At 55.0% G+C, this 22,784-nt stretch overlaps 1 protein-coding gene across 5 annotated transcripts in view; it reads left to right on the top strand.

Annotated features, from left to right (window-relative positions):
* The window catches only part of RAPGEF1 (Rap guanine nucleotide exchange factor 1), a 128,342-nt gene that overhangs the window by 85,102 nt on the left and 20,456 nt on the right, over positions 1–22,784 (top strand). For 3 of the 5 annotated variants that reach the window (XM_064490636.1, XM_064490635.1, XM_010975388.3), the window contains 6 exons: positions 808–896; positions 1,604–1,756; positions 2,222–2,345; positions 2,797–2,980; positions 4,132–4,632; positions 8,959–9,161. In XM_064490636.1, coding sequence (XP_064346706.1) covers positions 808–896; positions 1,604–1,756; positions 2,222–2,345; positions 2,797–2,980; positions 4,132–4,632; positions 8,959–9,161 — 1,254 coding nt within the window. Of the gene's footprint in view, positions 1–807; positions 897–1,603; positions 1,757–2,221; positions 2,346–2,796; positions 2,981–4,131; positions 4,633–8,958; positions 9,162–11,551; positions 11,711–21,703; positions 21,977–22,784 lie in introns of all 5 variants that reach the window. The other 2 variants (XM_064490634.1, XM_031450747.2) reach the window with 1 other exon arrangement.

Raw genomic sequence — 22,784 nt, 5'->3', positions numbered from 1 at the left:
TCCATTTATTTCATGTTCTAGACAAAAGTGATCTAGGAAATACAAGTGGGAAAGTGGCTGGATGGGCAGACTGACCGGAGGGAGTGCTGGAAACACTCTGGGCTTTTTGAGTGCTGCTTACACAGTATGTGCAGTCGTCAGAACTCATCAAACTGGGCCAGGGGCCAGGGGCCGGGGGATGCATTCTGGTTGAAAAAACCAAATAGGCTCCGATCTCTTTTTTTTTTTTTTTTTTTTTAATTAAAAAAAATTTTTTTCTGATGTCATTTTTCTGCTGGGCAATGCGCCCTAAATTTTCTGTCCATTGACAAAACTTCCCCCCAATCATCGCAGGTACCAGCTGCCACCACACCCAGGCCAGCTCACTTGGAAAGCACCTCCCCAAAACCAGGGGTTTGACTGTTGGTAGGCAGCACCCTGCACGTCGTGCAAAGGCGTCAGAGAACTGAAGGGCGGTTCTGCCCCCGCACACTGACTGGGAATCTGTTCTGCCAGGAATTTAGTTTGTGTGATGAACTTAGTCATTTTGAGACTGTGGGGCTTGTCATTTCCCCCTTCCAAGAGGAAGTGCCTTTATGCTTTTGAAACTTCTTGATGTGCCACAGAGGTGTTTTTGGAGGGTGGGGGACATTTTGGGAAGTCACGCGGAGCACCTAAGTCAGCTAGCACTTGCGCTCACGGTGCGTGGGGAATCTGTGGGCGCAAAGCGAGGCTCGGCCGCGGAGGGCAGACAGCTGCACCTGGTGGAAATCCCGCGCCGACGGGCGCGCCTCGTGTCTCACTGCTTCTTTGTTGTGTGCGGTGTAGGAGCTGGTCAGACTCACCGTCGAGAAGCAGGGGCACCCGTCTCCAACAAGCCCAGCGAAACCCAGCCCCCCAGCCTGCAAACCTGATGGGTGAGTGCTAACCCTCCCGTCACGGGCCACATCTGGTTCGCACTGGAGGAGGACTGGGAGCCATGGGGAGCCCGCGTCAGGTCGGCTCTTCGAGGCCCAGGTTCCTCTCTCAGTGACTTCTGGGTAAGAGCCCGCATTGCTTTCAAGTGTGTGTCACTCACACACATTCTGAAGTGTTGCCTGGTCTCCAGGTCCCTAGACCGCACGGCCGTCTCTGAGTGCGCCCAGGGACCCACCCCGTACTTGTCTCCACCAGCTTCCTCTCGACATTAGAAAGCACTTTGAGGGGCTGGGTCTTAGGGGTTTGTCTTGGGAGCATTTAGCTTTATCAAGAAAGGAAACTGGGGGTAATGGGGACAGTTTTAAGGCCTTGCAATAGTTTCTACACAAGCCCCTAGTGAAAATATAAAAGATACACGTGGAGCGTTTTAGAGAGCCTTCAGATCATCTGGTGCAAAGGTTCCTTTTACAGATGAGGAGACTGAGATGCAGAGTCAGAGGGACTGGGCCAAGCTTCTGCTATTTGTTGGCGATGGAACCCGACATGAAACCCCATCTCTGCCGTAGACGGTGTCTGGCTGTGTGCCCAGGGCTCCTGTGTTCAGCCCCCGTCACCCCACACTCCCCTGCCCTGGCCACACTCTGGGTCTCAGGACCTGCATGTGCTCTGTAGCCTTCTTAACACCAAGTCCTCTTCCACTCTCCAGCCAGTCTGAGCTCCCCCTGACAGATCGAGAGATGGAGATTCTAAACAAGACGACTGGCATGTCGCAGTCGACCGAGGGGCTCCCAGACTCTACGGATGAGGAGGTTGCGCCCCCCAAGCCTCCCTTACCTGGCATTCGGGTGGTGGATAATAGGTAATTTTCTGTTTTTCTAGCACCCTTCTCTATTTATGTCATAATTTGATGAATGGATGAGTATGATGAGCCAAAAATAAGACTGTGCTGTTAGGGTCAGAACTCGCTCTTATTCACCTTGGCAGTTGGACCTTCCTCGGGAGGGGCATCTCCAGATGTCAGGAGCCTGGCTCCTGCACCCTCCCCTGCCGCACACCCCGAGAACTCCCAACCACCTGCCTTTTAGCCTTAGCCAAGCAACACTGGCACCATTTGTTACAGAAAGAAAAGCAAGGATTTTCAGAAACTAGTTTTTGGCATTAATGGTTTTTGTTTTGGCAGAAGGGGAGTGGGACGAGAGTTGAAAGTGTAGAAAGTCGGTGTGAAGTATCTAGTGAAAAAATCCCACATTCTGTACCCTAATATCGGTTTAGAGAATTTTTGTTTGGGCTGTCTGGTTTGATAGGGTTTCTCGGTCTGTTCCAGCCCTCCACCAGCATTGCCACCGAAGAAAAGACAGTCGGCTCCATCCCCTACCCGAGTGGCCGTCGTGGCCCCCATGAGTCGAGCCACCAGTGGCTCCAGTTTGCCTGTTGGAATTAATAGGCAGGTAATGTAGCCCCACCTGGAAAGGCAGAGGGAGGCTTTGGGTTTGGGAGTGTGGTCCCTGAAGCTGAAAGAAACCCAGTGGTCTGCAGTCCCTGGTGTTGGTCACTGAGAGCTCTCTTGGGGACGTCCAGGTTTCCTTAGTGGTCCTTCTCTCCACGGGATGCAGTAGAAGCTCCCGGGTGGGGTGGGGAGGCTGGAGCCAAGGGGCATCTCCTGAGGACATGTGTGCCCACCCTGGGCCCTCCCTGGTCGCACCCCGAGCGCTTGCAGAGGCCTCTTTCTTGGAAGTCACAGAAGTGGTGTTTCATTGCCTACAGCAGAGCGCCTTTCCAACCCGTCCCTGAGCCTGCCAGGATTTCTTCTCCTTCTCTAAGTAAAATACCGATGCCCTCCCCTCATCTCTGCCACCGTTTCCCAGCAGTTACTTGGTTTGTTCTCATTTTCTACACGAGGACTTTGACGTGGACTGTTACGCACAGAGACGACTGTCGGGAGGCAGCCACTCGTACGGCGGCGAGTCGCCCCGCCTGTCCCCCTGCAGCAGCATAGGCAAGCTCAGCAAGTCGGACGAGCAGCTGTCCTCCCTGGACAGGGACAGCGGGCAGTGCTCGCGGAACACAAGCTGTGAAACACTAGGTGAGCCGCGGGCGTCTTCGTCACCACTTCTGCCCCAGCGCTGCTCAGTGGCTTCTTTGGGGTTGTGCAGCGATGCCGGTCCCTGCTCTGTTGACCTTGGCCAAGTCATTCAGAATCTGAGCCTCAGGTTCCTCATCTGCAGAATGAGGGTCCCAGTATCTGTCTCTCAAGGGGGTTGGGAGTTTAAATGAAGTAACACTGAAACCACATAGGAGATACTCAAATGGTAGCTGCTTTACAGTTAATCCGTCAGCGTGTCATCTGAGTCCCTTTGCCAAGATTAGGAGCCATCTGCGCTCAGAGCTGTAGATGAAGGCGGAGAGCCCCCGGCGACCCTTGGCAGAGGACAAAGGCGCACGAGCAGCACGCACTCACCTCGTCGTCGGGGGCCACGTGGGGGCCTGAAAGGCAGTCTGGCGGGAGGCTTATGGAGGATTAAACTGTTCGTGTCCCGCGAACTAGATAGTTCACTTCTGAGAGTTTATCTTAAGAACATAATCAGAGATTTATAGCAAGATTTCTGTCCAGAGACGTTAATCTCAGCATTGTTAGGAGGGATGATAAACTTGAAACAGTCTCACTACTCAGTGGACGGAAATCAGACGACTTACAATACATCCATTTGGTGACATAACGTGTAGCTGTATTGAAAGTCAGTTATGATTATTGATCCATGGGCAAACCCCAAAACCACTTACTTAATATTTTCCCAGTAGGGTTTAAAAAAAATCCTAGGGGGGAAAAAAGACTTTTAAGGAAATACATCCATTTGTAAGCAGAGATTATCATTAGAATACGGAATTGTGGGTGATTTTTACTTTCTTGGTAGAGTTTTGGTTTTTTTTAAACCGCTTTTCTATGGTGGCCACGCATTTTTCTTTCTTTTTTTTTTTTAATAAGTAAGCAACTCAAAAAATACAGGAAGGTGCAAAGGATAGGAGAGGAAACCGTCACATTCCCATCTGGTTTGCTTTTATAAGCAGGGAGAAAAGTAAAGAACATGAAATGAAGTGCGAGTCTGTCTGGGTGAGATGGGAGACGTGTTTTTGTCACTGTCGAGTGAACAGGACTGGGTCAAGGGAGAAGGGTGGGGTCTTTCCTTCTAGTGGGGGCTTACAGCTCACGGTGTGCTTTTCCTGTTGTAAATGCAGACCACTACGATCCTGACTACGAATTCCTTCAGCAAGACCTCTCTAACGCAGACCAGATACCTCAGCAAGTGGCCTGTAACCTCAGCCCGTTGCCAGAGTCCTTGGGGGAGTCTGGGTCTCCGTTTCTTGGCCATCCTTTCCAGTTGCCCCTGGGCAGCTGTCCCCAGCCGGAGGGGCCCTTGGCCCCAGGGCAGCAGACAGACATGCCGCCTGCCCTCCCCGAGAAGAAGCGCAGGAGTGCGGCCTCCCAGACCGCGGACAGCTCCGGCTGCAGGGTGTCCTACGAGCGGCACCCCTCCCAGTATGACAACATCTCGGAGGATGACCTGCAGAACCCGGCCTCGGTCCAGCCCGTCCCCTTCACGCCTTTTGCTGCTGTACTTCCCTTTCAGCAAGGAGGTTCCTCGGCCTCTGTCGAATTTGTGGGTGATTTCAGTGTTCCCGAATCAACAGGTGACCCAGAAAAACCACCTCCTCTACCAGAGAAGAAAAACAAACACAGTAAGCTTCTGTGGAGCTGTTGTTGGGAAGCACATGCTGTGACCTAAAGTGGTGTTATGTTTTATTGAAACATTAGGTCAGAATCAAACCAGCCTCTTAGTTTCATAGGCAGTAGGACTGCAGGTACAGGGACTCTCCCAGGAGCCTTGTCTTGTCAGTGCCGGTGCCGTTTCTGAAGCCTGGCAGGCTGAGTGCTCCGCGTGGCCTCCGCGGACCTCAGGCCTGGGCCCCACAGAGCCCAGGTGTTTGGCCTCTTGTAGATGGCAGTCAGTTGACCTGGCCTGAACACATAGTGACATAGGGGAACAAGTGTCACACAGCATTCAGGACGGCACTCCAGCGACATCTGGGTAAAGCAGAACAGATGTTTGAATTTAAGTAGCACCCCCAGGGATTCTCTGAGGAGCCCTGAAAGTATGCGGGGCCACTTAAGGGGAACCCTGGCACCAGTTTGTCTTCTGTTTGCAGACACCAGAATGTTACATGATGACCTAGAATCTGGGATTGCCTGGTTGGAGTTGCTGAGGACACTTCTTGGGCCAGATATTCTAATAGACGATGTTATTAGGGATCAAGGGTAGAGCTGAAATTTTGGATTTTTGTGTTTTGAATATTTCCCAAGTGTAAACTTGCCGTCCAGCTCCTGAGTGGACCCCACTGGAGCTTGCTTTTCCGTTAGCTCCCCTCCTGCTCCGCTCTGCCTGTCTCTGCCCTGCCCTCTCCCCACTTGACTAGCACAGGGCCACTTCCTCTTTGTCGGGCAGACTGGCTGTCACTGTTTTGATATGTGGGTGGCCACAGCAGCCCACAGCCCCAGGATTTCCTGGCCTCAGTGGAAACATCCAGCAGGTAAAACGTCAATGAGCTGGAAATTGAGACTTCATTCCAAATTCCCAAATGAGAGCATCTGATTGGCCCTGCCGAGAGCGGGCTGCGTCAGTGCAGCAGCGACTGCCCTGAGGGCCAGCTGGGCAGGCCGTGGAAGGAGGCAGCCACCGAGGGTGTAACACGCTCCCCAGCTCCTCACGGGGTGTCGCCCGGCTTGTGTAATGGCCTCAGTGGTGTGGTTCCCCAGCTGGAGGGGGAGCTGGCTCTGTAGGGCTTATGATGTCATTCCCATCTGTCACAGAAGTTCACTCACCAGAAACCAGGCCACTGGTGACAACAGGAACGTTTCCGCTGCTCCCCTCTCTCTGTGCGGGCAAATGTCGAAAGAGCTGTGGGCCTCTCCCCTCCACCCGCCTGGCCTTGACTGGAGCGGCGTGCTCTTGTGGGCTCACACCCATCCGTGTCCTTTCCTAGGAATCCTCTGAACCCAGGTGAAGGAGCTGCTCACATCCATGCAAACCGCACCAGATGTGTGGTGCTGCCTGGCTGCGGAGCCGGGAGCCCACCCACAGGTGTGGGGCGGCAGAGCCGAGAAGGAGGAGGGGAGGTAGCCATTGCTTCCTTTTGAGCATCCCCAAGTCTCCAGCGGCTGAAAATATTTCCTGCTAATATAGGCCCCATTTTTAGGCTCTGTCTCATCCATCAGTGTCTGTTGCACTTGTGCCTGCAAACCTTTAAAATCTCAGAGTTTCTGGTGTGGCACCCTGGGCCAAGCCTTACAGGCTCTGTCGTATCTCGTGCTTTGCAACCTCCCGGCTGGCCAGGTGTCCTTAGCCCCACGTCTTAGGTGAAGGAGCTGGAGCTCAGAGGAACCCAGCCTTTGCCCACGGTCAATGAACAGGTGGGTGGCAGACCACTGCTTCAGAGCCAGCCCGTGTTTTCCCCGCACGGCTCACTGCCCGCAGTGAGGAGGAAGGCCTCCACCCTCCTTCCTGGAGCCCGTGCAGGTTTCAGTCCTGACTCTTATGCAGCGGGTAGTCTCTTCTGTGCCCTAGACTTGAGGCTCTTGAGGCGTGGTCCTGGTCTCAGGTCTGCTCCTTGCTTCCCTTGGGGACCCTTGGAGGGCTCCAATCTGTGACCCCTTGGAAAACTCACAAAGTCGCTTTGAGGGAAAGAAGGAGATAGTCATCATCCTTAGATTTGCCTGACGCTGGACAGAGCTCAGACGTGCAGTCCCATGTCATAGAGCGTCCTCAGCCTCTGGGTAGCTCTTAAGTCCTGAGGGCCCCCAGCCCCGTGAGCCCCTCGTGCCAGACGAGCTTCCTGATTACTGCCCACAGCCCCGGCTGCTAGGCCTCCCCGGTGGCACCAGGTGCTCTAGCCTGAGCTCTTGTGCTGGGCTGCCTTTGAAAGGGGCTGGTCCTTCCTGTTTCTGGACGGTCACAAACATCATTGCTGTTTCTCTGTGCTTGGTTAGCAGCTCTCTACAAGGACTTCAGCATCAAGGAGTTCAAGGAACTCCTGCCAAGATCACAGTTGTACTTTGAAGCTTTCCATTTTGTCAGGCAGAGGTGGTTGTGTTCTGGCTTTTTAGGGAGAAGTTGGTAGGCCTTTGGGATCACCTTCCCAGGTTTGCATCTTCCACTGGAACCTGGTGGTGTTGGTTGTAGATGGGGCTCAGACCACTGCCCACCGGAAGTCAGGAGTAAAGTGTACACTGGTGTCCCCCCGCCTGAGGGCTTCATGCCTGCCTCGGGAGCCAGAGACCGCATCTGCGAGGATGAGGTCACCAACACTGACACCAGACGGCTGAGCTCTTTGTTCTCTGGCTTCTCGCCTCTTGGCCGGCGAGGTCCCTGCCATTGTCTGTGCCAGGGTCTGTGGGTGACCCCATGCAGTGCCAGCAGCTCCGCTGTGAGGCAGCAGCTCAGCAGCAGGCGGCAGCAGAGGCAGGGCCGGGGCTTCTGAACGGGCTCTTAGTGGGGAGAGGGTCCACACATTTGGCTCAGAGCACGTCCTTTCTCACCGCTGTCCCTCTACCGAGGATGCTCTGTGCGACCTCTCCACTGGACGGGGAGCACTGAGTTCAGTGACGTATGCTTTGTGTGCCCAGTGGGTGCTGTACAAGACCCATGCCAGGGGCTGCAGCCTGGTGTAGCAAGTCAGTGAGCAGAAACAGATGCTGAGGGATGTTCTCTAAACATTCGTGGACCCCTCCTGTGTGTCCAGCAGCCAGCAGGACAGACAGGGTCGCTGTCCACCTGGACCTTCAGCTCTTGAGTGAGAGGCAGTGAATCCTGTTGCATTTGCTTTGAAAATATTTCCTGAACCAAACCACTCTCACCACCTCCACCCCACCCTGACCTTTCACCTGAACAACCATAGATGCCCTCAGAATTACCTTCTAAAGACAGAGCAGCTCCAGGCACAGCCCAGAGGGGCCCTTTCTGTGGGCTCCGCCAGTTCAGCATCAGGCTCACTTCCTGCCCCGTTGCCCAGCCCCACGTAACCTCCCAGATCACCACCTTGCCTCCTCTGCCCTCCCCTTGCCCGCTGTGCTCTGCCCACCGCAGCCTCAGTGTGGGAGACTCCCACCGTCCTCATACAAATTCTAGAGAAGTGCCCCCATCTCCACCCCACTTCACTCTCCTGCACGGCACGTGTGTACTCCCTCGACCTGTATTTTGTCTCCCTGGGGAGGGTGTGGGCACCACATGGGCAAAGGATTCTTTTTGCTGGCCCCTGGGTAGTCTCAGCACCTGGGCCAGCGCCTGACAAGTAGTAGGTGCTCAGTAAAAGCTGGATGAATGAGGAACACCAGCTAGCTCTTGACACGCCATAGGAAGGGCTCAGAAGGAAGCAAGCAAGGGGCGAGGTGGCCGCGGTGAAGGTCGCAGTTAATCTGAGCTTGATTCCCGAGGGCTAGAGAGTCGGGCTCAGCGAGGTTTGGGGGAAGAGCAGGGTTGGCGCACCGCACGGTGTGGGCAGAGTCCCTGAGGGTGTTCCAGGAATGGAGCGGGCCGCTGGGCCAGCCAGAGCAGTGGGAAGTGGCGCTGGGACCAACCAGCCCAGCCCAGCCCCCTGCGCCCTGTGCAGAGGCCACATCCCCCATCCCAAGGGAGCGGCTGGAAAGCCCCGAGGGTGTCTCCATGGGGGAGTGAAGTGCCTGATCTGCTTTTATAAAATAGACTTTGTTGTTTAGAGTGGGTCTAGGTTCATAGCCACGTTGAGGGGAAAGTACAGGGAGTTCCCACATGCCCTGCCCCCACTGTCACTGTCTCCCCCTGAGTCTGTCATAGTCGTGAACCTGCATGGACAGGCCGACATCACCCAGAGCCCAGAGTTGCCATGGTTTTGACACTTGTGTCCATGTGGCAGTGTCGCACAGAATCATCTCCCCCGGGGCCTGCTCTCCATGGGGCCTACCCTGGCGGCCACGCGGGGGTGGGGGTGGGGGGAAGGACCGCCCCACCCAGCGCCCGCCCTGTGTCCCCGCAGTGCTGGCCTACATGCAACTGCTGGAGGACTACTCAGAGCCGCAGCCCTCCGTCTTCTACCAGACGCCGCAGAAGGAGCACATCTACCAGCAGAAGAACAAGCTCCTGATGGAGGTGTACGGCTTCAACGACTCCTTCAGCGCTGGCGACGCCCCGCAGGAGCTCGCCCCGCCCCCCGCCCTGCCCCCCAAGCAGCGGCAGCTGGTAAGCGGCCCCTCCTGACTGTCCCTCCCTGGACCACCCCATGACCAGAGTTTCCCATCTTGACGGGTCTCTAGGCACTGGGCTGATCCTCGGGCAGGTCCAAGCCTCCCTCCTTCCCGGCGGCCGGGCCCTGGCTGGTGCTGTCACTCGCTGCCGACCAGCCCGTGGGCAGCCTGTCTCCTGCTCTACCATCTCCCCGTCTGGGGGCGTGGCCCCCTTCTTTCCCAGAGCAGCCCAGGCAGCTGGGACTGGCCTATGCTCGGAATGTTTGCTTTCTCTGTCGACAGTCTTTTTTTCTTTCTTCTTTGGCTCCAATATAGACCTCCCAGAAAGGAGGGACTCAATCAGTGCACAGGGCATGGTCTGTGTCCAGCCATCTGTGGACTTGATTTACATAATGGGCCTAACTCTGCAGTGACTTTCACCCCACCCTGGCCGGGGACGGCCCAGTGAAAACCAGCTCTATTGAGCCAGGATGGCTTGAAACAGAGCTGCGTTGTGTCCCAGGCTCAGCGCACCCTTCCTCCTTGAAAAACACCTCCTGTGTAAGGAGTCCCTGTAGGTGGCAGAGCCCAAGTCAGACGGGCAGTCCATGAGACTCGTGGGCCAGGCAGGAAGGCACGTCCGGTGTGCCTCTCAACCCTTTTCTCTTTGCTACCAGTTTACTAACCAGGCAGACAGTGGTCAGGTTTTAGAATCCAAGGGCCCCATCCAGCCATGTCCTCCAGGAAGAGTGCACCCCAGAAGAGGATTCTCAACTGTATCAGAGCTGCATGTGCTGCTTTGCTCACATCCTGGCCAGTCTGGCAGTGCTTTAACCAGAAAGGGCCCCAGTGTGGCTAGCTGGGCCGTCTGTTACCCATTGTGGGCGGACCTGAGGTACTGCCCTGACTTTCCTGGGCGGTAGCTGCCAACCGGAGGATGAGGGTCCTGGGGTTGCTCCTCAAAGCCACCTGGGACTCAGCAGTCCTGGGACTGGGCCTCGAGCCCATGCCTGGCCCCAGGAGTCCCCCAGCCTTCTACATTCAGTGGGCCCTGGGGCTGGCCAGGCAGAACCACAGCCAGCCTCTCGGGAGACAGTCTGGTAAAGGAAAGGACAAGCTCGGAGCTGGGAGTCCTGAGTCCCCGTCCTGACACTGACTAGCTGTGTCTTACTGGTGCACTCAGGGTCTCAGTTCTTCACCTGCCCTACTCACCCCACAAACACCTGAATACGCCCAAATATGAATCTGAGTGGTTCTGAGAAGATTTCAAAAAGGAATCTTCACTACAAAAATAGAAATGCCTGCCCCAGGGACCTCTGACCTAAAATGTGGTTAAACAGCTAGGCCAGTTTTGTTGAGATTTGAAATATTCTCAGCTCCTCCCACCAGAGTGCGCAGGTGCCCACTGCCTGGCATTGGCATCTTCTCTGTACCGTGGAGCCCATGAGCTTCAGAGCATTTGGGGGGAGATCCCTAATGAGCACCCCTGGAGTCACAGCCCACGTTGGACAGCTCACTGGGCCACTTCACCTCGCTGCAGGTGGCCAGGAGGGGAGCTCTGGGGAGAGGCCTGCCAGGGAGCCCTGGGAGGTGGGCAGACACACTGTTGAACACCTCCCTGTGGGAGCACTGGGGGTTTGGTAAGCTGCTACATGGTCTTCACCATGACCCCTATAAACTGAGGCTGCAAAAGCTGGAGAGATGGAATCAAAGCCTACTGCTTAGAAGTGGAAGATCTGGGGACCAAGCCCATCTCTGACGGGAGCTCAGGCATACCACATGACTCGCCCAGTGCCAGCTGCTCCGCACGCCCTCCCAAAGGCAGACGCAGGAAGTGGTGCCCCATTTTACAGACAGAAGTGGGCGTGATAATCACTCACATATTGGCCCACGGACACTGTGGTACGGCTCGAATGCTCCACGTGTAACAGACCTACAGTGTTAGCACATTTTACAGATGAAAACCTGAGGCACAGAGAGCTCTGAGTGCTGCCCAAGGCCAAACAGGGCATGGGTGGCAGTGCTCAGGTTCAACCCCGGCGGCCCAGCTCCAGTCTGCACTCTGCTGAAGCAGGAGAGCCGCACAGTTACTCCCCGCAGAGGAGGAATGGAGGCCCTAAGTCAGCGGCAGAGCTGGGGCTCAGACCCAGGCGGCACGGCTCCAAGCCCAGTTGGCCTTCCTCTACCTTGCCCCACGGCCAGTGGACACAGAAGTGAAGGAGGCACCCGCTCATCCAGGGAGCCTTCAGGAGGCATCTTTACTCCCCAGACTGGGCCGAGAAACCATCCCTCTCCAGGATGTCCCAGCAGAATTAGGCAGCTGTCTGTTCAGCCTTTCTGTGTACACGCCTGACTTCTCTGCTTTTCTCCCTCCTTCCCTGCCTTCTCTCTCGTTCTTCTGTCCAGCAGGCCTCCTATGCTGCTTCTTCCTTCTCCTCTGTCTCCTACTGTGTCCAGCAAACTAAAGTGGCCTTCACCCCCGAAGACGGCAGTGCCACTCAGGGCATCAGTGTGTCCGTCTCTAACTCCTTTCTCAGCCGGCACGGCAACTTGCCTGTGCCCTCGGTGAGTCGCCCCTGCCGCTCTTTACTTGGAGACAGGTGAACACGATCTTTCATTTGTAGTCTGTGCCGCTGCCCGTGACCGACTCTGTCGCCCTGCAGATACCTGCACTAAAAGGGGAGGGTGTGTATGGTTGGTGCTCTGCAGCCCGAAGTCCTGTGTGAGCTGGTGGGGGGGTGTTGGGTAGGATGGGGAAATATCAGTAGCCACACTTGGACTGTCATCACTCAGGCATGAACTGGCAGTGATATTCTGGCCCTTCAATTCTGTTCTCCCACTGGGCCTTGGGTCAACCCTGTCGGTGTTCTGGGTTTAAAAGGAGTATTCCTCACATAGGAGGCACATGACAGAGTCTGAGTTTGAGAGCTGTGTCCGTTAGCTTTTGCTGTGTAACAGACCACCCCAAGACTTTGTGGCTTAAAACAACAGTGACCGTTGGTCATTGCTTAGGACACAGACTGGTAGCGTGTCTGTGCGGATCGGGGCCAGGCATGCCTAACCTGGGCTAGACTCACTAACATCTCTGGACCCCAGAAGGGACAGTTGGGCTGATGTCTCTGAGCCATGTGACCCGTCAGCCCCTATCAGGCTGGCCTGGGCTTGTTGGCAGGGCTCCAAGGAAATGAATAGAAACTTGCAAGGTGTCTTAAGGCCTAGGCTCAGAACTGTCACTGTCACTTCCATGGCATTCCCTTGGTTAATCACAAGGCCAGCCCACGCTGGGGAATGGTCTCTGCCTCAGCTCTGTGGGAGCTGCTGCTAAATGGCTGCACGGGGCGGGGGTGCAGGAGGAGGAGCGGGTGCGGACGCTCCTGGGAACACGCTGCTGCTGACAGTTAGAGGTGCAGCCCCTTAGGAGGCACAGTGATGGTCTGTTGTCTTCTGCTGGGATCTGTGTCTGTCCAAGAGCCTAACAGCCCTGTTTCCCATTTAACCTATTCAGATGAAACTCTGGGTAGCAGAGGAAGGACCTTTGGGAAGGAGCCACATTCGCGTTCCACTTAAAATCGATCTGTCCTTAGGTCCTTCACTTACCCTCCTCAGGCCTCAATTTCTGTCCTTTGGAATCAAATTTGTCCTTGCCTCTTATTTTGTGAGTGGGAGGATCAAGTAAAATCTTGGGAAACCGCCAGGCACATGCTAAGCTTAGAAATTTTATAATTACTACTCTTGCTCTTAGAGTTCTGGATTCTAGTCTTGGTTCTGTTCTGACTCTGTACATGAGAGCTTGGGCAAAGGGCTTAACCTACCTGGACTTCCCTTTCCCCTCTGTAAGTGATGAAGTTGACCTGTGACTGTTAGAGACCTCCCAAGCCCGGGTTCCCAGTGCGGTCTTGCCTGGTTTCCATATTCGGGAGCCGTCCAGCACCCGGGTCAGGATGGTCCTGCTCCTAGTGAAGACCTTGGGATGCGTTCTTCCCTCCAGTGCCAGGGCCTAACTTTCTGGAGCCCTCACCAACCGTCTGTGCCATAGAAAGGCTCAGCACAACCCCTGCCCCCGCCCCCCCCCCCTCCCCGCCCGCCCTGCCCTGATGCACAGATGCCCTCTGTTTCCTCAGCAGGCACCTCTGGCAGGCTCCTTTCACAAATCTTACAAAACTTGGCCTTTAGACAATCCTAGCTCTTGACTGGATTTTTTCCCTCTATGAACAGAAAGTGTGAGTTTTCCTAAGAGTGTCTACAATATCCCTTTTGAGCAGTTTGGGGTAGAAGACTATCAATGAACCAGACTGTTTACTGTAGAATCAAAGAGAATCTGAGGGCACTTTAATTAGTTTGAGTGTGAGTGCGTCATAGTTCTCACCCCTGGCACACAGGCATCTCACTGCAGAAATGCTGCATTCTCAGCAGCAGGCCCGCAAGGGGGCCAAGGGGAGTGAACTCATAAAGGTGCCTTATTTCATTAAAAGGAAAGTCCCCTAGGCCTCAAGAGCCGTTAGGAATGGCCTCACTGTGTGGAACACTCGACATCTGCCCGCCGCCCACCTCCACCCCAGCTCCTGTCCCTCGGCATCAGTGCATCCCCACTGCCGTCGCCTCCCCAGCTCCCTTCTCTGGCTTGCATTTTCTCTCGCTCTGAACCCTAGTGTGCGAATCTTGAAAGTTTGGGGCTGGGTCCGTGTTCCCTTTACCCTTGAGCATGGTATCATTGAGACTCTCAGGAACCATCGGTGTTGCCATTGCCCTTCAGGTGTCACAATGTCTATCAGAAAAATCACCCTCCTCCATCCCCGGGCTCTTTTCTAGTACCTCCTTCCTTTACTCGCTGCAAATGATGGGTATTTACTATCACCAAGAGATCTATCCCGATGCTAGAAATCTGTTGAAATATTTTTCCTTACCACCTGGGCTTCCAGAATGATTCTGGAGACTCGTAGATCCCCACACGCCTAACACACGGCAGTGGGTGTTAATTCAGGCCTGACGGGCCAGAGCCCTTGGCTCCCCATCCCAGTGGTTTCTGCAGATGCTTCCGCCATCCACCGAGTCGCCCAGGCAAGAACCAAGGCTTCATCTTGTCTTTCCGGCCCCACTGCCGTTTACACATGGCACCCGCGCACCCAGTCACCAAGCCCTGCAGTACATCTGCGGCCCCAACCTGTGCCGGGCCTTCTCTCCACCCCCGTCACTGCTCCCAGCACGGCTGCTGTGGCCTCTTTCCCGGCCTCGGCCTTGCTGCCACCACAGCCAATTACCGCCCTTCCCCTCAGAGCACTACAGTGAGACCGAAGTGTCACCTCGTCACTGCAGAGCCAGGTCCAGCACGTCCCCCAGCCTTCCGAGGCCCCGCCCCGTCACTGCCACACACATGTGCTTCTCTCTCCTGCCCCTTCCCTTCCCCATCACATCTTCTCCTTGCTGTGTGGACCTGAGCAGGCCACCCCGACTCCATTTCCTCTTCTGTCAGTGAGGACACGAGACTGTCATCAGGATTAAAGGGAAGACAGGAGTAAGCGCGTGGGGAGTGCGAGGCGCACGAGCAGCGCTGAGCAGACAGGGAGGGGCACCAGCACGTCACCGCGCTGGGAGGTGTTTCTCTGTTTCGTCACGTGCAGGCTCTTCTTCTCTGAGGGCAGGGACTGGGCCTTTTCTGTGCTTGCAGGCTTGGCACAGAGGTCAGGGCTGAGCCAGCAAGCAGCAGGTGCTCTGTGACGCTGAACTGACTGGGGGGGTCTTGGTTCCCCCAAAAGCAGTGAGCAGTGACCTGGGAGGCCCCCGGCCCTGTCCCTCTGCCCTGCCGTCCCATCCATCTCAGTCTGCTTCCCGACATGTCATCAGAACAGTCTGATGCTGATACGACACCTCTCCATTCCCCTGAATCAGATGCACTGATCCGAGGCTCTGGCTAAAGACCCTGTTTCTTCCTCATTTTCCATCTCTGCTGACCCAGGAGGCTCTGGCTGTCTGGCCCAAGAGTTTCACAGGCAGTTCCTGTTTGCTGAGCCCTTGAAATACGGTTTAGCTTCTCTGGGATGTTCACCCTGTGCTTTTCCGTCCTTCCTAAAAGACCCAGCCAGCACTGCCCTGAAGTGTGAAGTCCAAATTCACTGCCACTCTGAGCCTAGACACAGTGCTATGAAAGGAGGTACAGGCAGACCAGCACCCCTTCTGGATTTCTGACACCCTCAGGGGAGGGGCTAGGAGCTGGCCTTCATTAAGGCCCCAGCCTGGGGGAGATGGTTCCACCTGAGCCCGGGAGCAAGCCTGCCTTTCCTACTATGGACAGCACAGACCATGCAAGGAGGCAGGACTGGTCCTAGCCCAATGGCAGGACCAGAGCTGGGGGTCCTTGCCTCGGGGGCTCGCAGAAGCAGCCGCTCTGACTCAGCTGTTTCCGCCCCTCCCTCCTGAAGACGTGCTACCTCTTTGTGGGTGATGCTCACAGCACTGTGGGCGGTCTGCGCCCTCAGACTAGCTTCAGACACAGGAGCTTCACTGTAGCCCCTTGCTGACATGTGTGTCTGACTCCGTCCACTGCAGACCAGCGGGTCAGGTGCCAGAGGACCTCCGGTGCCTGTGAAGGTCGTGTGTGACAGCACCGTTGGGGGTGCGGTCCACACACTGACAGTTACCTTCACTTCCATGTTTTCAAGGTGCTTGTCAGCCTGTCATGGGCCCTTCCTGACTGCTCTGTGATGAGATGTTTATCCCCATCCTAGAGATGGAGGAACCAGAACAGAGACGGTGAACCATTTGCTCAGTTGTAAGTTCAAGCTAAGGTTAGAGTCCAGATCCCCATTGTGAAAAATACGGTGTTAGGGTGACATTTATGAATTGATTAATTGCCAGGAAACACTGAGACCTAGTAAGCTTGGCAGAGAGCAGAGCTGGAGCCTGGGCGGGGCGCGGAGAGGAGGCTTTGTCCCTCTTGTCCTCGCACTTTACAGAGCGAGCTGTAGGCTCTAACAGGGCGCTGGGGATAAGGGTAAATCAGAGCCCTGTCCTGCTGGTTAAATCCCAGCTGAGTGAAAACGGTTGTCAGGTTCCTAGACAACTTTCCACAGAGAGTTGAGTTATTAAGGTGGATGTTAGTGAGTATACAGAGCTTCCTGCAATGTATTGAAGGTGCTGCAGGAGTATGATTAGCCAGGAAACCACTGGGCAAAAATTCAGTGTTTTCAAGGAAGCTCTTGCGATTCAGCTTCAGTCACGCAAGAAGAAATAGTAAATTTCTGCTTTCACCTGTCCTAAAGTTCTCCTGAAAAAAAAACTTCTTTGTTGTAAAATTACAAGTTAGAATTTGGAAATGGATTTTTAAAATAGGCTCTACGAAGAAGTTTATTCAAAGAGAGGAGACTTTTTGGATCCGACATGACACTGGTGTTTCCTTCCTTGCGTGAGCTGAACGCAAGGAAGTTCACAGAAGAGAACCAACGGCGGTGTCTCCTCGGCCTCGAGCGGAGAAATCTTGAATGCAGACGCCTCAGAGTCTGCCACCTGACTCCGGAAACTCGTGTTTCAGTGTTAACTAAGATGAAGTCGTTACAAATTAACACAAGCGCATCAAAGAAGTTCCCTCTGGGCCTAAGAGAGACCCAAAGGATGGCATTCATCAACATGTAGTTAGATGGGCGCAGGACAGAGAGAGGAGGCACAGCAAGCGGTCTTCCATCCAGTTTGCCACATGGAGTGACCAGGTCCTTCCTGGTGGTGACCTAGGAGTCATCATGTCCCATCCCTCTAAGAACCAGATCAAATGGGGTTCTTTCCAGGAGAACTAACTGAGGCCCCACATTGTGTCGATGCTCACAGGCCCTGGTCCAAGGAGGCGTGTTCTGAGCCCAGGACTGGCGCTGGGCTGTGCTTCCCGGGGGCTCTCCGTAGGGAAGGAAGCCCAAACCGCTCTAGAACAGCAGCTTCCCTTGAGCGTGTTTTTTCACCATTGATGGATAAAAATTTAAGCCCCCAAACCAGCTGTCCAGTAGCTTATCTGTTTTGCAAAGTAGCTTCCAAGAACACTGAAGTCATAAGCCTTGCTGGGGCCTGGAGTATACGGTAATGACTGATCTCCGGCCACGCCTGTACTTCCAGGACACTTCCCTGCGGCTGTAAGTCCATTCGCTCAGATGAGCGCATTTCCCTGTGATTGTGGAGCTGAAAGTTCCCTAAAGCTCAGAACCCAGGTCAGTGTGGAGTGGCCGTTCCAGTCAGGGTCCCTCGGCCTGTGGCTCCAGCCCTTTGCCACCGGCCCACTGACTGCCTCCTCTGGTGCCCCTGGTCTGTTAATCAAAGGAATTCAGTGCAATGTCTGCTATACTGAACAATCAGGATTTTCCATGTGAAGGTCTGCTTTCCTGCTTTCTTGCCAACACAGCTCAGGGCCGGTCCCTGGTCATTTTTCATGCCAGGACATAGTGGGAAGGAAGTGTCGCTGAGAGCTGGGGCCTAGCCAGCTTCTGGTGGCCTTCCTTCTTAGTGTGTGAATGGTCCCACATCAAGTCAGCCTCCCTCGTTGTTTATACCCAGAAGACTCTTGGTGGTTTTTTCAGTGTATATTTTCAAAAAAAGCATTTGCTGGTTCCTTTGTCTCTCGTGTGGGCAGATCTTTGCTCTGTATCCGTGGCTTGTATATTAGGCCTCAGCGAACTGCCTTTTTGCATGCTGGTCACCACAGAGCACTCTGCTAAGGAGAGCTCTGAGCAGAGTTAGGCTGGACCCTGCAGAGCTGTGGGATTGCGTGCTTAGGGCCTGACACATGCGCAGAACACTCGGTGAGTGTGAGGTGGGCCTTCCTGACCCCATCTCTCATGAGCTGAGCCATGTGTTACCGGTACTTGGCTTGCCGTTCCAGCCTGTTGCTTCATCTTTGTAGTAAGTCTCAAAGCAGCACTTCCTGCAGATTAAATGAAGTGACTGATGTAAAATCCTTGGTGCCTCCTCTGACCAGCGGGAAGCATGCAGTGAGAGTAGCTGTCTTCATCATCATCGTGAGATGGTCTTTGGTGGCCGGGAGCCTTCCTCCCCAGAAACTTGCACTCGCATTCCTAGGTCTTCTACAGAAATCTGCAGCCTCCAGACAGGCAGTCCCTGGTGTTATAAAATCCTCAGCCCAAACAGTCTTATTCTGGCTATAAATAAAAATTCCTGCCGCAGAGTGCAGCCGCGCTCTGTCAGAAGCAAAGCCGGGCACCAGCCAGATCCTAAAATAAACTCTGGGCGGTGGTGAAGTAGCGTTTCTGTTCAGTGGCCAGCCTGCTTTTCTCCCTGCCTGTATGAATAAATGTGATCTTAAAGGGTCTGGAAATATTTTTCTAGGAGTCCGTAGGGACTGGACTTGTTGACCATGGTATGATAATGAGCCCCTGTGGAGCCCGCTCAGGGACTGGCTTTATGATGGTTAGAGAGCTGCCCCTTGCCTCTCCCTGCTCCATGAAGGTGACTGTCAAGCTTGGCTCCTGTCCCAGCATGACTGCATAGCTTGAATACCAGAGCTGCTCCAAGGCTGGTTGCTGAGGGCGGGGCAGGCCGGGACACTTTGTCCAAGAGATGCCGAACCTCCTTCCCTTCTCCTTGGTGGCTGCCCCTCTCCTCTGCAGTCCGCACTCTTGGTGGCATCCCTGAGCCTCTGTCACCAGTCTCCCACTACGGACCTGCACCTGGGCAGCGGCCGGAACTTGTCCGTTACCTTCCACGCTCTGAATTGAGACAGTTGAGCTGCTATGAGTCAAGTAATATTCTAGGCACTTCAGCTGATAATAACAGTAGAATCAATTCCTAAGTATTCCCTCATTCAGTAAATGGGTATTGAATTAATTAAGTCCCCCGGCTGTTTTTTGGGGAGTTCCCGATGGTATTTTGGAGGGGGTGGGGGTGCTGACACTACTTGTCAACACCAGGACTTACAGGGCGTCTCAGTAAATCTGCACAGAGACCCTGTGAGGGACGTGCTGTTGTTTTCAACCTTATTTTGAAGAGGAAAAGGCTGAGGCTCAAGAACTACATCACCTTCCCAAGTTCACACAGGTACGGGGAGCCCAGGGCCTGAGCCCAGGTCTGAGTGATTTGAGAATGTTCCCTCTCAGCAAGTGTCCCATCGCCCAGAAGGGCGCCCAGAAAGGCACCCGTGGTGTGGAGCCCACCGCACGGTGAGCTAGGAAGGTAGCATCAAGCGTGGTCCTTTGTGTGATGACCCCGACACTGTGCGTGTGTGTGTGTGGCACTTGGTGAGTGCAGGGCCTGCTCAGGTGCTCAGTGCGTTTCCATGGGGCTGGGGTTGGAAGGGTGTCGGCAAGGATGTGTCCGGACTCCGGAGTTGGCATATGTCTTAGTCCGGCCAGGCTGCTGTGGCAGAGTACCGTAGGCTGGGTGGTTTATAGCAACAGAAATTGATTTCTCACCGTTCTGGAGGCTGGCAGTCCAAGAACGGGGTGCTAGCCTGGTTAGGGGAGGGCCTCTTCCCTGTCACAGGCTTCTTGCTGTCCTCCATGGAAGAGGGGTGAGGCGTCCCCGCAGAGCCTCTTCTCTGTGGCATGGGTTCCATTTATGAGACTGGGCCCCGCCTCCCAGCACCATCCTGTCTGCGATTTAGGAATTCCGTTTGAATTTGGTACACAAACATTCAGACCATAACAACCTTGAACATAAATCTTAAACTAGGTGGGTTCATGGCCGACAGAGAGGTATGTGTTAGCAAAGCTCGGGGTAGCGCCTGTACCCTGGAATGAGCATCTGACAGGTATGGGTACTGGGCTCCTTCATGAGGTGCAGCCGCTGCCTGGAGTGGGGTGGTGTGGGGGTCTCTCGAAGTGGCCCCCTAGCACCAGGGCGTCCCATCCCTCATCTGATGCATTCCACTCCAGGTCTTGTCTGCAGACCTTCCCAGCCAGTGAGAGTGCCTCATGGTGGGGGCAGCATCCTCCCGAGGTAAAATGGAAAACCCCCAAAACCGAGCCCTGTATCCCACTGCCATCCCCAACAGGGCCCAGAGTGAGTTCCCCTGGCCTGGGTGATGGCTCCAGGAGATCAGAGGAAACGGGTCTCCTGCCTGGGGAGGGCACCATGGGCGCTCAGGAGTGAGAGCCGCTGAGCTGGGGGTCCACTCCCCCCAGCTTCTCTGGGAAGGAGGGACATGAATGAATCAGAACTAGCAGGAGTCTAAGCCTTTGGTGTCAGTACAGTGTTCCACTAACGCGTTTGACTGTGTGCGAGGGTTGGCCTTGAGTTTGTGCATTAGATGGGGAAATAAAATGTGTAAGAAGGACTAGGTACCCAGGCAGGTGTCCTGGGTCCGATATAAACCAACAGCCAGTGGGGCTGATGAGGGTGAAAGGGCCTTGGCCTCAGTGAGGAGGGAAGAAGAGCTTTAGACTCGGCTCAGGGGAGCCTAGGAGGGCGGGGCTGGTGGCAGCGGGACCGAGGGAAGGCTTTCTTGTCCCTTGAGTTTCAGCAGCTGTCAGTCCAGGTTAAAGTGTAGCTTGACGTGAAGAACGCTTCAGGGTATGAGTGGCTTTGACCTCCTGCTAGCTTAAAATTTAATTTCTTCCTCCTTTTCCTTGTCCGCGGGTTCCAAAAATCCTGTGCCAGAATGGATGCAGAGGATCTTAAGTGGTGTGCGTGTTTGTGCTGGTGGACTTCCGTTAAGTTCCCATATCCATAGTAAGAGGTGAGCCTGGCAGGGACTTGAGACGTGTTCCCTTCCACACACTTCCCCCTGCTTCCCCGTGACAGTTGGCAGGCCCTTTGCAGGGCGTGATGAGCCTGTCGGATCCTTGGCCTGGTGGCTACTGGACCCAGAGCTTCCACCGGCTCTCAGGCGCTGCGGGTCTCTGCCGTCGCTTCCCAGGCCGACTCAGCCTCTCTCTCTCTCTCTCTCTGGGGAGAGAGGGGAGTGTAGCCTCAGGGCTGCGGGGTGGCATCAGAGGCATTGCGCTTTATCTGTTGAAAAAAGAAAGTAAAACTGACAGAAAGGGAAATGAACTCAGAAATTTTGAGCGTTCTGATAGTGCAATTCTTTCAACCATTTTAAAGGCTTATGCCCTCCCCTTCCAGAAGGATTTGAGGTGATGACAGTATTTAACAGGCTGCAGTGTTTGACTTTCAAGGGGTAAAATCAAAGAAATTCATCCCCAGAGCTTGAAATGAGTAAGTATGACCGTGTGTCTGCCGCATACACTGAATTTAGCCACAAGGTTCCTGAAAGGACAGAGGCGTAGACTGGGTTGTGTGGCTGAATTTTCAGACGAAGCAGAGAATGGGACCACCCACACAGGGTGGGGGGCTTGCTCTCCTTTAGGGGCCCCCACGTCCTGCAGTTCAGACACTGAGGACGGCACTGGTCAGTGTTCAGGCCCTTCTCAAGGGAGGACGCACCGGGGTCGGGGGACCTTAGGCCAGAGGACCACAGGGGTGGCCGGGCCTGATCGGTGGTCCTCGCGAGAATGACGTGCACGGCCTGCGACAGCTCTGCTGAGGTAATCTAATTACTTTTTCTTTTGTCTGTTTTCTTCTCCCCATTCTCTCATGTGTGTGTGTGTGTGTTCCATTTTGATTCTGCAGTGTAAGTCTGTGTTTAGGTCCTACTCCCAGGATTTCGTGCCTCACAACCAAGCTTCCGTCCAGCCTTTCCTTCCGTCTACCTCCTCCTCCTCTCCACACTTCCCACCTGTCCACCAGTCTCAGAGCCCTGACTTAGCCGGGCCACCCGTAGCCAGTCCGCCTCCCAGCACCCCGGACGGGCCTCTCTCGTCTTCTCAGGAGAGCAGCTTTCATGGGAACACTGTCCGCCTTCCTTCCGAAACCTCTTTCACTGACTCGCCCCAGACGCCTTCGGTGAGAACTCAGCACGCGCGCGCGCCCACGCGGGCTGCACGGTTCGAGAAAGCCGCTCCCTTCACGGGCTGTCGAGTGTGTTGCCGCACGTGCCCGATCGCAGCAGGGCTGGACTGAGGTCTGTGGAAGGTCACCGGGTGAAATCATAGCCCATCTGTTTCCAGGACAGAAGTTGAACCTTCTATGCAAAGTTCCCATCAGACGAGGGATCTGATTTTCCCCAAGTGGATTAGTGACCGTTTAGAGATAGTTGTAAGCATAAGGTAGAAGGCGCTGCTGTGCTCCGTCTGGTGGGTTGTTTAGAGAGAGAAGAACAGAGATCTCTGACAGCTCAAAGGCAGTTGCACACTTAGTTGCCTGCAGTGCTGAGGATGGAGGGCCTGCTCTCCTGTGCCACGGAATCGGCTGTGTATTTCCCCCGGGCACAGGGAGACGCCGCCTTGCAGGCCGGAGTGGACGCAGACACGCAGATGGGGCAGAGTGAGCGTGGGCATGTGGGGGCCGGCTCTCGGCACGCTGAGTTGTCTTGATGTGTCGCCTCTTTCCCTTCATAATTGCTCCCACCACGCTGGGGACCCCTGCAGTCCCCGCTGCGGCAGAGTGGGGAGGAGTCCCCCTCCTCCAGGACAGTCCGAGTGGCCCTTGACATCTTTGGAGATGCTCCAGCAGGGAACTTGGGTCCCCTCTCACAGTCAGGAGGTGGCAGAAGCCCCTGGGAAAGCATCCCAGGAGAGCAGAGGGCACCCGTCTTCTCTTCTTGGTGAGAGGAGTGTCCGGGCAGGGCCGGCCCCACAGGCTGCCCTCCCTC

Source organism: Camelus dromedarius, chromosome 10 (assembly GCF_036321535.1).
Source record: "Camelus dromedarius isolate mCamDro1 chromosome 10, mCamDro1.pat, whole genome shotgun sequence".
Lineage (NCBI taxonomy): Eukaryota > Metazoa > Chordata > Mammalia > Artiodactyla > Camelidae > Camelus > Camelus dromedarius.
This window is presented reverse-complemented; position numbering and strand designations above follow the sequence as displayed.